Source organism: Entelurus aequoreus, linkage group LG07 (assembly GCF_033978785.1).
Source record: "Entelurus aequoreus isolate RoL-2023_Sb linkage group LG07, RoL_Eaeq_v1.1, whole genome shotgun sequence".
Taxonomy (NCBI): Eukaryota; Metazoa; Chordata; class Actinopteri; order Syngnathiformes; family Syngnathidae; genus Entelurus; species Entelurus aequoreus.
In genome coordinates, this window is record NC_084737.1 from 63,545,889 (window position 1) to 63,560,525 (window position 14,637).

At 38.9% G+C, this 14,637-nt stretch overlaps 1 protein-coding gene across 4 annotated transcripts in view; it reads right to left on the reverse strand.

The window, feature by feature from the left end:
• The window catches only part of prkcz (protein kinase C, zeta), a 197,280-nt gene that overhangs the window by 39,078 nt on the left and 143,565 nt on the right, over positions 1-14,637 (reverse strand). For all 4 annotated transcript variants that reach the window (XM_062054179.1, XM_062054177.1, XM_062054180.1 and 1 more), the window contains 3 exons: positions 13,739-13,874; positions 11,767-11,854; positions 11,564-11,683 (listed from right to left, as the gene is read on the reverse strand). In XM_062054179.1, coding sequence (XP_061910163.1) covers positions 11,564-11,683; positions 11,767-11,854; positions 13,739-13,874 — 344 coding nt within the window. The remainder of the gene's footprint in view (positions 1-11,563; positions 11,684-11,766; positions 11,855-13,738; positions 13,875-14,637) is intronic.

A 14,637-nucleotide genomic window follows, 5' to 3' on the forward strand; every position in this document is an offset into this window, starting at 1 on the left:
TTTTTTTTTTTTTTAAAAGCTCCAGAGAGCCACTAGGGCGGCTCTAGGGAGCCACTAGGGCGGCTCTAGAGCCCCGGCCAGCGGGGTATTGAGAGGCATTAATCAAACACATTATTTTTCACTGATCGGTACTCTTCAACGACTACTCATTTATTCGGCCAAACAAATGTTCATCAAATGAAGCAAACCTAACATGAAATGTGTTGAATCTAACCGTTTCAAAATGGATGAATCTTGTTAGCACAGTTCTTCCACTAAAGCCCACATGGTCCAGGCTGTGTGTGGACATGTGCGGGACCACTACCCAAAGCAGGACCTGGCACAGGACTAGCAGCAATAACATATGGCCCGAGCGGCTCCTGTAGGCAAAGACTGGATTTCCGTTGGAAGGCGTTTCTCCAGCAACCCGCTGTTGGAGCGGCATGCCCGCCAGGAGGGTGCGATGCTGGCGGCAGATGCTCCGAGCCCGGCGCCACACGGCGACGCTGCCGACAGTCACGGCACAGACATATTGCGTCAACAAGGCGATCGCATTATGTAGGAATTTGTGCGCTGAAACGCTGCGAGGAGGCGACGGCTGTGATGGGGGATGGGCAGTGGAAGGGCCCCATATGACCCCAGGAAACAAACAGGTAAATAAAGGCCTAATTATACGTGTTTATACCATCATTCATCTATGAAGGTGTGACACTCAATTATATCTCCTTCCATTCAAAGTGGGATAGAACATAATAATCGATTTTTAAATGCATCGCAATTTGGACAGGGACGATTAAACCATCGATCACTAAACGTCAATAATCAATATATTTATTATATATTTATATTATTTAGTCATGCAGACAGTTCTAAACTTTGACTGACTCACCCAGAGATCCAACCAGCTCCTTTATTAGTTCCAGTTTTGCACACATTTGCATTCATTTAATAAATGTGATGGGAATTAATTTAACTTTCTTTTTACAAATGCACTGTTTATAAAAGTTGCAATTGATAAACGCTGATTTAGTCAACCGAAAATAAGCTTTAACGTAAGTTAAAGATGCATCAATAATCGTTTTTTAATCGAAGGGTGAGGTGTCCAACGATTCCGACCTCCATTTATAGCAGCAACTTTGCATGCTAAAGTTTTATGCTAGCATTTTAGCAAATGTGTTTGTTTAAAGCTAAAAATCATGGCTTTTGATACTTGCCGCCATCGTACAAGTATGTTAACTTCTTTATTAGCATGCTAATGTTAAGTTAAAGTTAAAGTACGAATGATTGTCACACACACACTAGTTGTGGTGAAATTTGTCTTCTGCATTTGACCCATCCCCTTGGTCACCCCCTAGGAGGTGAGGGGAGCAGTGGGCAGCAGCGGTGCCGCGCCCGGGAATCATTTTTGGTGATTTAACCCCCAATTCCAACCCTTGATGCTGAGTGCCAAGCAGGGAGGTAATGGGTCCCATTTTTATAGTCTTTGGAATGACTCGGCCGGGGTTTGAACTTACAACCTACCCATCTCAGGGCGGACACTCTAACCACTAGGCCACTGAGTAACATGCTTACATTTTGTGCTACTATTTTAGCAAGTGTTGTTCGTTTAAACCTTCACTTGCCACCATCTTAGAATGATGCTAACTTATTCTATGTTAGCATGCTAACGTTAGCATAATATTTTATACAAACATTTTAGCTAATTTTGTATGTTTGAACCTAAAAAACATGGATTTTGGTACTTGGAACCATCTTAAAAGTATCTTCAATTCTCCTATTTTAGCATGCCACTGTTAGCTCATTTTGATTGTTTAAACAATTAACTAAAATTGTTTTTTGATACTGAGCGCCATCATACTAATATGTTAACTTCTTCTATATTAGCATGCTAAGGTTTTATGCTAGCCCTTTTAACTAAGTCAACAGTTACAGAATAATGGTATCCAACATCACAGTCAAGGGCGATACACGACTGGTAGCGATACTATCTCGATATACGTGTCTTTATAGACCTGTGTGAAGTTGCTCCCCCCCTTATCATTGCAAAGATGAGGGCCCCATCCCAAAGTTCCCCCTCACTAACCACCACTAGCCCTGGAAAGGAAGCAACAAGGGGTAGAGCTTTGTAATCTTCCCTGGGAATTGGGACACCACTTGCATAGAGTTGTCCCAACACCAATGTTTAGGTCCCAAAATGTGTATCATCATGTATTTCAATACTTTTCAAAATAAAAAGGACCACAAAATTGTCATTATTGGCTTCATTTGAACACAAAACCTTATGATAAAACGTATGAATAAACATAATTCTTACTGCACTCAAAGAACAATGTCATTATTTTACATGTCACAGAAAGCATAATGTAGGATTAGATTAGAATAGAATATAAAACGTTATTGACATTGTATTCAATGTTTCATGATGTATGCTTGCTGATTTTGATCTGTGCTTTAAAACAAACAGGATCATTAATCAATACTATGGCTAAAAAAACTTGAATGTAAACACTTGCATTACTTTGCGTTACGTGGGCGGTGTGGCTAATAATTGGCACCAAGCAGCTGTGTGCACATCTTCATATGTACTGTGTATGTGCACAGCAGGGGAGCTCGTTAACTCTTTGACCTCCTTGTACAGATCAGACTGTTTGTTATTTAGTTGTTTAGCTAAGTTTGAAGCAAAGGTCTTACTACTTGATTGTCAGTTGCCACTTTTGGGGCGGCGCATCCATGTGTTTAAAGCGTCACTTTTATGGATATCGACTATCTTACCGAGAAGAGTCGCAGACCGCCTCCTGGAGATTTGCGACATATTCGCACATCCCAGACGTACCACCATAGAAATCAAGTTCCCCTTTGGCGTGTTTTAGGCTTGTCCCGATACCAATATTTTGGTACCGGTACCAAAATGTATTTCAATACGTTTTGCTACATTTCTAAATAAATCGGCTTTATTTGTACAGAAAATCTTATGATACTTTAAATATATGTTTCTTTATTGCAATCAAAGGAGAGTGTTAATTAAATAAGATGTTGAACATTCTAGACAACTTGTCTTTTAGTAGTAAGTAAACAAACAAAGGCTCCTAATTAGTCTGCTGACGTATGCAGTAACATATTGTGTCATTTATCATTCTATTATTTTGTCAACATTATTAATTGACTTGTTCATTTCCTGTTAATATCTGCTTACTTCCTGTTTCAACATGTTCTATCTACACTTCTGTTCAAATGTAATAATCACTTATTCTTCTCTTGTTTGATACTGAACATACGTTTAGGTGATACTACACATGTTGGTATCAATCCAACACTAAGTCGTTACAGGATCACACATTGGTCATAATTAAAGTTCTCCTGTGTCCAGGAACGTAGTTCATGACTTCATGACTGATTAAAGACAAAAGATTTTGTGACGATTAAAAATATTGATGTATGTATTCATTGATTGTAGTATCGACTAGATACGGCTCTTGTACTTGGTATTGTTACAGTCGATGTCTGTGTAGATCCACCCATTTGTTTACATTACCTACTCAGTGGCCTAGTGGTTAGAGTGTCCGTCCTGAGATCGGTAGGTTGTGAGTTCAAACCCCGGCCGGGTCATACCAAAGACTATAAAAATGGGGTCCATTACCTCCCTGGTTGGCACTCAGCATCAAAGGTTGGAATTGGGGGTTAAATCACCAAAAATCATTCCCGGGCGCGGCTCCGCTGCTGCCCACTGCTCCCCTCACCTCCCAGGGGGTGATCAAGGGGATGGGTCAAAGGCAGAGGACAAATTTCACCACACCTAGTGTGTGTGACAATCATTGGTACTTTAACTTTTAACTTTAACATTAAGGAGCACTTGCATGCTGTTAGCGATTAGCTATTGCATCCTCCTACAGTGTGTAGTGAAGCATGTTTAGCTATTCCTCGCCCTGCAGGGATGATACTTACTTTATTTGTCGCCATGGATGCCAGGATTAGTGATTTAGAAGTAGCTAAAACACTGCGGATAGACATTAGCCGCTAGCTAGCTATGTTTTAAAGCACTGCTTGCAGCACAGCACTTCAGTGTTTATAGCTTCACCTTTATTGTTAGTTTCTAAGCCAAAATGTGTCCATTCTGCCCCTTATGTCTCCCCCCTGTGTCTGCTTGTAAGTACTCTGCGCGTGTATGTTGCCGAACACGCGCCTCTGCTAGTATTGCAATGTCAAGACGGCGTGTTGTAATGTCCGTTTAAAAAAAAAAAAAAAGAGTACAGGTGTTTTTTTAAAGGCAGTATATTACCGTTTTTAATTCATTAGTACCGCGGTACTTTATTAGTACTTGTATACCGTACAACCACCATTTTTCATCTCCTGTTGCTGATGGTGACCGGTCTAAAAAAACACGTGCTACGATGATGTCACCGGACTATTGTCGACAATTACTGGGGTCACATTTTGTCGATGAATCCTTGCACCCCTGTGTGACAGAGTGGATGAACTTTGTACTCATCACTCGTCTCAACAGGTCTAATTCACGTCATTATGTTATTTGCTAGCATTTATAAGAGTACTGGTTTCATTATGTATCGTATAAATGTATTCATTTAACTGTTGCAAGATACTTACATGTGGTGGAAGCTCATCTTCAGAAATGTTTGGAGCGGAGCCGGCAGGTATTTCCTGGTTTTGTGAGGTTGATGATGTCATCACAGACATCATATCATGCAGAGGACAAATTTCACCACATCTAGTGTGTGTGTGACAATCATTGGTACTTTAATCTTTAATCTTTAATATCATACCAACTCATAGGGGGTAGTTTGTTTTCCCATTTAGATTTAGTTTAGAGAAATATGAGGGTTGGATAGCAATAGTATCTTTGGGTTCCTTTATTTTAACACTATGACGACACGCTATTGTAGGCTAACTGTTTGACGTGTAGAAATGTTAGATTATGTTGGTAAGGAAACCTACCAACCAAAATTCGGGGTTTTTAGGGTTTAAACAATCAAAATGAGCTAAGATGCTACCATCAAACGTTAGCATGCTAAATTAGGAGAAGTGAACATACTTATAAGACGGTGCCAAGTACCAAAATTCAGGGTTTTTAGGGTTCAAACAATCAAAATTAGCTAAAATGTTAGCATGAAATGTTAGCATGCTAAATTAGGAGAAGTAAACATACTTTTAAGACGGTGCCAAGTACCAAAATTCAGGGTTTTTAGGGTTTAAACAATCAAAATTAGCTAAGATACTAGCTTACAATGTTAGCATGCTAAATTAGGAGAAGTGAGCCTACTTTTAAGATGGTGCCAAGTACCAAAATTCAGGGTTTTTAGGGTTTAAACAATCAAAATGAGCTAAGATGCTAGCATAAAACGTTAGCATGCTAAGTTAGGAGAAGTGAACATACTTTTAAGATGGTGACAAGTATCAATCAATGTTTATTTATATAGCCCTAAATCACAAGTGTCTCAAAGGGCTGCACAAGCCACAACGACATCCTCGGTACAGAGCCCACATACAAGTACCAAAATTCAGGGTTTTTAGGGTTTAAACAATCAAAATGAGCTAAGATGCTAGCATAAAACGTTAGCATGCTAAGTTAGGAGAAGTGAACATACTTTTAAGACAGTGCCAAGTACCAAAATTCAGGCTTTTTATGGGTTTAAACAATCCAAATTAGCTAAGATACTAGCATACAACATTAGCATGCTAAATTAGGAGAAGTGAACATACTTTTAAGATGGTGCCAAGTCACAAAAAAATGGGTTTTTATTAGGGCTGTGAATCGAGGTGTCCCACGATTCAATATTGATTTTTGGGGTCACGATTCGATTCAAAATCGATTTTTCTTTCAATTCAACACGATTCTCGATTCAAAAACGATTTTTTCTCGATTCAAAAGGATTCTCTATTCATTCAATACATAGGATTTCAGCAGGATCTACCCCAGTCTGCTGACATGCAAGCAGAGTAGTAGATTTTTGTAAAAAGCTTTTATAATTGTAAAGGACAATGTTTTATCAACTGATTGCAATAATGTAAATTTGTTTTAACTATTAAATCAACCAAAAATATGACTTATTTTATCTTTGTGAAAAAATTGTACAGTGTGTTGTCAAGCTTATGAGATGCGATGCAAGTGTAAGCCACTGTGACACTATTGTTCTTTTTTTTTTTTTTTATAAATGTCTAATGATAATGTCAATGAGGGATTTTTAATCACTGCTATGTTGAAATTGTAACTAATATTGATACTGTTGTTGATAATATTCATTTTTGTTTCACTACTTTTGGTTTGTTCTGTGTCGTGTTTGTGTCTCCTCTCAATTGCTCTGTTTATTGCAGTTCTGAGTGTTGCTGGGTCGGGTTTGGTTTTGGAATTGGATTGCATTGTTATGAAATTGCTGTGTATTGTTTTGTTGGATTGATTAACTTTAAAAAATTTTAAAAAAAACAATTAATTAACTAAAAAATAAAAAATCGATTTGTTAAAAATGAGAATCGATTCTGAATCGCACAACGTGAGAATCGCGATTCGAATTCGAATCGATTTTTTCCCACACCCCTAGTTTTTAATGGTTTAATGCTCCCTGAATTCAGCAAGAGAAGACTAAAGCTTTGCTTCAATGTGAGTCAACCCAAGTTGATTATCAATGGCGGGAAATAAAATGAACCCTGTTAGCGATTGCTGCATTTTAATGAAGCATCTAAGCCGGCATTGGCACAGACATAAGTCCTACGCAGCGCCAAGCTAATTTTCATTCCATTAAACCTAATTTGTCCCCCCCCCACACACACACACTCTAAATATCGGTTATCCGACAAAAGAGGCTAAACGAACGAGAGTGTTCTTCGTTAACTGGCACCAAACAAGCCGTCACGTTGCTGTCTGCATAATTTGTCTCCGAGCATCTCTCGTTACCAAACAACGCTCCGAACTTGAGTCAATGTTGCTGGAAGCAAGCTTAGCGCTTTGCTACTGATGAAGCAGCAACACATAAAGGAATTTAAAAATAAACATTTCACCACATGACTCCTCTTAAAAAGGAAAGCTTCAAAATCATGTTATGATAAACTGGCTCGCCGCAAGGACAACATTGTTCCTTAGGGTTTAAGGATGACATATTTTACTAACCACTAGGAGAAATATAATCTTGGAGAAAAATTTAATTTATAACATTTGTACGCACGTACAACACTTAAGACCTTCAGTATATCAGTATGTGGAATTAAATTATGGAATGGATTAAGCAAAGAAATCAAACGATGTATTAATATGATCCACTTCAAGAAACTATTCAAACTTAAAGTGTTTACAAAGTACAAAGAAGAAGAACCATGATGAACAGTCTGAATTTATTTCATCCATCCATTCATTAACTAGATAATCTTACTCATCTCACCATATGAAATATAACTTACTTCACCAATTATTATTTATTTAAATTGTTATTACTTATGAATAAATTGAGAACAGGAAGTGAACAAAAGTTTTAGCAACTGCTATGTAAAGGAAAAGGGGTAGGATTAAATAAACTCAGCTTCTTCCTACTCCTTTTCGAACAAGTTCAATAGAGAAACTGGAAATTGTGATGTATCATGTTGTATGCTTGCATGTTCCAAATAAACTCAAACTCAAATTTAGGACTTTTACAGTCTAATCTGATTAAACTGTTTTCTGGACTATACAGTGTACCCGAATATAAGCCACAACCGCTAAATTTGAGGGGAAACAAAACATTTTCCATACATTAGCGGCACCGTACTACAAAACCCAAAACCAGTGAAGTTGGCCCGTTGTGTAAATCGTAAATAAGAACAGAATACAATGATTTGCAAATCATTTTCAACTGATATTCAATTGAATAAACTGCAAAGACAAGATATTTCATGTTCGTACTGAGAAACATAATTTTTTTTTTGCAAATAATCCTTAACTTAGAATTTAATGGCAGCAACACATTGCAAAAAAGTTCGCACAGGGGCATCTTTACCACTATGTTACATGGCCTTTCCTTTTAACAACACTCAGTAAACATTTGGGAACTGAAGAGACCAATTTTTGAAATAAGCATCCACGCAACGTTGCTTGGATGGCAACATATATTGCTCCAAAACCTGTATGTACCTTTCAGCATTAATCTTCACAGATGTGTAAATTACCCATGCCTTAGGCACTAATACACCCCCATACCATATATACAGTATATATATGGTATATACTTTTGAACTTTGCCGTGCCAGCAATCGGAGGGTTGCTGGTTACTGGGGTTCAATCCCCACCTTCTACCATCCTAGTCACGTCCGTTGTGTCCTTGGGCAAGACACTTCACCCTTGCTCCTGATGGATGCTGGTCAGCGCCGTGCATGGCAGCTCCCGCCATCAGTGTGTGAATGTGTGTGTGAATGGGTGAATGTGGAAATACTGTCAAAGCGCTTTGAGTACCTTGAAGGTAGAAAAGCGCTATACAAGTATAACCCATTTATCATTTATATTTCCACTTTGCATCAGTCCATCTTAGATGAGCTCGGGCCCAGCGAAGCCGGCAGCATTTCTGGGTGTTGTTGATAAATGGCTTTTGCTCTACATAGTAAAGTTTTACCTTGCACTTACAGATGTAGAGACAAACTGTAGTTACTGACAGTGGTTTTCTGAAGTGTTCCTGAGCCCATGTGGTGATATCCTTTACACACTGATGTCGCTTTTTGATGCCTGAGGGATCGAAGGTCCGTAATATCATCGCTTACGGGCAGTGATTTCTCCAGATTCTTTGAACCGTTTGATGATATTACAGACCTTGATGGTGAAATCCCTAAATTCCTTGCAATAGCTTGTTGAGAAAAGTTGTTCTTAAACTGTTGGACAATTTGCTAAAACATTTGTTCACAAAGTGGTGACCCTCGCCCTATCCTTGAATGACTGAGCATTTCATCAAAGCCGCTTTTATACCCAATCATAGCACCCACTGTTCCCAATTAGACTGTTCACCTGTGGGATGTTCCAAATAAGTGTTTGATGAGCATTCCTCAACTGTCTCCGTCTTTTTTTCCGCTGGTGCCAACTTTTTTGAAACATGCTGCAGGCATTAAATTCCAAATGAGCTAATATTTGCAAAAAATAACAACGTTTTCCAGTTCGAACATTAAGTATCTTGTCTTTGCCGTCTATTCAATTGGTTGAAAAGGATTTGCAAATCATTGTATTCTGTTTTTATTTACAATTAACACAACGTGCCAACTTCACTGGTTTTGGGTTTTGTATAAGCTGCAGATATATACGTTGTGAAATTAGTTATTTACACAGAAATATTTTATAAATGTTTATTTACATACCTTAATTGGCAGTAAAACAGCTGATCAAAAAACAGAAGTCATCGTCATGGACCCACTCGCTGCGCAAGCTTGCTCTCCAATCAGCTAAAGAGACTCAATCACTTCACTGTGACATTTTGGTGAATTTACTGAGGCATTTGTGAAACTTAAACAATACAAAAAGAATGCCGTTGTAAGTTAATGATACTAAGAAAGACACTCGTGTTGGCATATTAGCTAATGCTAACGTCGCTACATTACGACAACGCGTACAAATACGGCGACGGCGTGGCGAAGTTGGGAGAGTGGCCGTGCCAGTAATCTGAGGGTTACTGGGTCAATCCCCACCTTCTACCATCCTAGTCACGTCCGTTGTCTCCTTGAGCGAGACACTTCACCCTTGCTCCTGATGGGCCTGGTTAGCGCCGTGCATGGCAGCTCCCGCCATCAGTGTGTGAATGTGTGTGTGTGAATGGGTGAATGTGGAAATAGTGTCAAAGCGCTTTGAGTTCCTTAAAAAAAGGTAGAAAAGCGCTACACAAGTATAACCCATTTACCATTTTGCCATTTACAAATATGCATGAAAACTCTCCTACAGACATCACACATAGGACAGTTTAGTAAGTACAAATTGTTTTAGACATATTGTAAAACTTACAAATGTTGCTTGGATTGATGAATGAAGGATCTGTACGAGTAGTATGGAGGGCTGGAAGACTCAATGACACTTATTCTTTCGGTGGAAAGCACTAAATGGAAGGACACTGCAACGAGTGCAGTGAGCGAACTCGTACAAAAGATGGCGCCATAGCATAAATAAAACACCTTTTCAGTGTCTTTGCATGTGTTTTATGAAAACTATTTGCATGATGGCCTTCAGCGAAGAAAATCTATAAGTTAGCCGCACTGTTTTATAAACCGCAGGGTTCCAAGCTTAGGATGATTTAAAAAGACACATATTAATTCCAGGCTTTCGCAGGCCAAATAGAATGATGGGGCGGGCCACATATGGCCCCCAGGCCTTGAGTTTGACACCTGTGACCTACAGAAACCTTGTTCTGGTACTTACTTCCTCACTGCACCCTAGTTCATGTTTCTAAAAGGGTCTTTACACACAGATGGCGGTTCGCCAATTGTAAGATTGATTTTTGCGGTGAAAAATTGGTTGCTGAGTCGCCAGAATTTTACCGTGAGAAAACCAAAAAACGTGGTATCATTTTTCTCTTTAGGGTGATACACCGTAAAAACAGGAACCTCAGATTTTGCAGTAAAATAGTGGTAATGTTTTTCCAATATTGTAAAAAAAAGAATAATTTTTACGGTAAAATTTGGGTGACAGAACTGTCAGTTTTTTACTGTAAAATCATCATCATACTAGTATGCCAACTTCTTTATTAGCATGCTAATGTTAACATGCTAACATTTTAACTAATTTTGTTTGGTTGAACCTAAAAAGAAATCATGTTTTTTTATACTTGGCGCCATCTTAAAACTATGTCCACTTCTCCTAATTTAGCATGCTAATGTTTTATGCTAGGATCTTGGCTAATTTTGATTGTTTAACCCTAAAAACCCTGAATGTTCCAACAAAAACGGTGCCAAGTACTAACTTGGCACCATTTTAAAAGTATGTTCACTTATCCTAATTTAGCATGCTAACATTTTATGCTAGCCTCTTAGCTTGTTTTGATTGTTTAAACCCTAAAAACCCTGAATTTTGGTACTTGGCACCATCTTAAAAGTATGTTCACGTCTCCTAATTTGGCATGCTAATGTTAACATGCTAAAATTTTAGCTAATTTTGTTTGGTTGAACCTAAAAAGAAAGCATGTTTTTTTTTACTTGGCGCCATCTTAGAACTATGTCCATTTCTCCTAATTTAGCACGCTAACGTTTTATGCTAGGATCTTGGCTAATTTTGATTGTTTAAACCCTAAAAACCCTGAATTTTGGTACTTAAGCACATCTTAAAAATATGTCAATTTCTCCTAATTTAGCATGCTAATGTTTTATGCTAGCATCCTAGCTAATTGTGATTGTTTAAACCCTAAAAAACATGTTTTTTGATACTGAGCGCCATCATACATTTTTCAAATGTTATTTTATTTTTTTTAATTGATTACAAATAAGAATTGCGATTCAGTCAAAAATCTATTTTGTTGACAGCCCTACTGTGTATTTATACATTATTCAATGTTGCTCTCTGAGGGCGGCCATAACTGCGATGTGGCCCTCAATGATCGAGACGTGAACACTGTAAGATTATAAACCTTTCCTATAAACCTCTCACCTTGAAAGAGGTACTCCTCGGTGTTCATGTCAGGATTGTCAGTGATGATGTCAAAGGGCGACCTTCCGGCCATCATCTCGAACATGAGCACGCCGAGCGCCCACCAGTCCACGCTGAAACCTGAACACGGTCCACAAGACAAAGTCAGACGTGTCCCCGGATGATGCACGCTGGGACTCAGTCTGATGTGGTGACTTGCTCACCGTAGTCTTCTCCTCTGAGGATTTCTGGGGCGATGTAGTTGGGCGTTCCGCAGAAGGTACTGGTGGTGTCCCCTGGTCTGATCCCCTCCTGGGCAGAATACATCATTCACAGTAAGGAATCAGACAGAATGCTGATCCATTATGTTAAGTAGAAGGAGAGAGCAGACATCCCAAGGGGGGAAAAAGTCCTGAATCTAGTCCCAAGATGGAATCACGCCTTCCTGAACCCATTTTGGACGTTTCCTGAAAAGTTCATGAAAATGTGACCATGACTTTTTGAGTTATTAATAGCGGAATGAAATAAATGGAGTGAACTCTCTTGAGAGTTGTCCACTATCTTTGTGTGTGTGAGTGGAGGCGGGCTTCTCCCATTTTGGACGTTTCCTAAAAGGTTCATTAAAATCCATCCAGAACTTTTTGAATTATCTATAATGTATACACACACACACACACACACACACATACACACACACACACACACACACTCTTCAATATCACTTAGGGCCCACATACTCACACTCATGCACTAGAAACTAATTATTGACTTCATGGGGTTGAAACTAAATTTGTAAAACTACCGTAAATTCCGGAGTGTAAGCCGCTGTTTTTTTGCTGCGCTTTGAACCCTGCATCTTATAAAACGGTGCTGCTATTATGGCCATAATGCAAACAAGCAAAGACATTGAAAAGGTGTGTTATTGTTTGTGCTATGGCGCCATCTTTTGGATTAGTGCGGCAGTGCTCTCCTGTCGAGACTGAGCTTTCAACCGGAAGTAAAAGTGCTGTCTCGCCTTCTAGCCCTCCATAGCTTTTCTGCTCGTATGTTTTCTTCATTCATCACTCCAGGCAATGTTTGTAAGTTTTACAATATTACTAAAACGATTAATTGTGTCATGTCTGTAGGAATGTTTTCATGCATATTTGTACACGCTAGCGTAATGTAATGAAGCTAGCGTCGTTAGCTTTAGCTAATATGTTAACACGTTTCTGTGTTAGTATTATTAACTTAAAATGGCATTCTTTTTGTACTGTTTCAGTTTTGCAAATTCACCATAACGTCACCGGGGTCTGATTGGCGAGATGGATTGTTAGTGGGTCCATGACGATGACTTCTGTTTTGTTCGATCAGCCGTTTTACTGCCGTGTTACAGACACCATTTGGAAACAATTAAGGTATGTAAATAAACATCTATAGATTATTTCTATGTAAATAACTCATTTCACAAGGTATATATCTGCGCCTTGGGACGGCCTGGCGAAGTTGGGAGAGTGGCCGTGCCAGCAATCTGAGGGTTACTGGTTCAATCTCCACCTTCTACTATCCTAGTCACGTCCGTTGTGTCCTTGAGCAAGACACTTCACCCTTGCTCCTGATGGGTCCTGGCTAGCACCTTGCATGGCAGCTCCCGCCATCAGTGTGTGAATGTGAGTGTGAATGGGTGAATGTGGAAATAGTGTCAAAGCGCTTTGAGTTCCTTAAAGAAAAAAAGTTTTACTTCCATGTTACATACAACATTTGGAAACAATTAAGGTATGTAAATAAACATTCACAAAATATTTCCGTGTAAATAACTCTATTCACAACGTATATATCTGCGGCTTATAGTCTGGTGCGGAAACAATGATTTTTCCCTGAAGTCTAGCGTGTGCGGCTTATACATGGAAACAATGTTTTCCCCCTGAACTCTAGTGGGTGCGGCTTATGTATGGAAACAATGTTTTTTTCCCTGAACACTAGTGGTTGCGTCTTATATACCGGTGCACTCTATAGTCCGGAAAATACAGTAAATGAATTCAATTTTTGACAGACAAAACAATTAACGTATGTTAATAAACATCCGGTGTGGCTAATATGTACAAATATTTTCCTTCTAAAATGTGGTGGGTGTGGCTTAAACATTGGTACGCTTTATAGCCTGGACAATAGGATAAGTGCAATTAGCCAATTAGTCTGCAGTGCCATGCTCCTCACCTTACACATGCCATAGTCTGTGAGCTTGATGTGTCCCTGCTGGTCCAGGAGGACATTGTCCAGCTTCAGGTCTCGGTAGATGATGCCCTTCTCGTGCAGGAAGTTGAGAGCCAGACAGATTTCAGCAGCATAAAATCTGTCATGAAACAAAAAAAAACACTTTTTAGGAGCTATTATTCCTGAGGAAGAGACTGTATACAGAAGGGGGGGACAAAGTGCGGCCTGGGGGCCATTTAGGGCCCGCAACTAAGTTTTTCATGTAAAATGCAACCAAAAATAAATAAATATGTGGAATAAAAGAGCAAACAGGTGACATGTAATAAGAAAAATTGCAATGTTGATTTTAATAACACAAAGTTGTTGTTTTTTTAAACTGTCATTTCTCCAATCAATGTTATGAATTATTGAGCGATTACTTCACATCAGAAATTCTACTTCCGGTTACTTTGGGGGGAAAATATTGCATATTTTGTGTCTTTGCAATATAAAAAAACTAACTTTTCTTTTACAAAAAAGGCTTAAAAAACAAAGCAGACATGAACAAAATTATAAAAATTTATAATCGATGGATAGAGCAGGGGTCCCCAAACTACAGCCCGTGGGCCAGATATGGGCCGCCAGCATCCAAAATTTGGCGGGTAGTCTCGAGTAAAAAAATGTTTTTTTTTCTTTTATTATAATTTTTTTAATCAGTCTTTTCTAACCCATCCATTCTCTACCGCTTGTTACTCTCGGGGTCTTCTAGTCGCTCAGGCTAATCATATTGTCTAAAAATTCATTTTCCCATCGATAACGTGACGTCATCACGTGCACGCTCTTTCAGTCAATTGGTGCACGAGGGGGAAAAAAATGGTGAAAGGACAAGAGCATCTTTCTTATTTACAAACCCAGTTTCCATA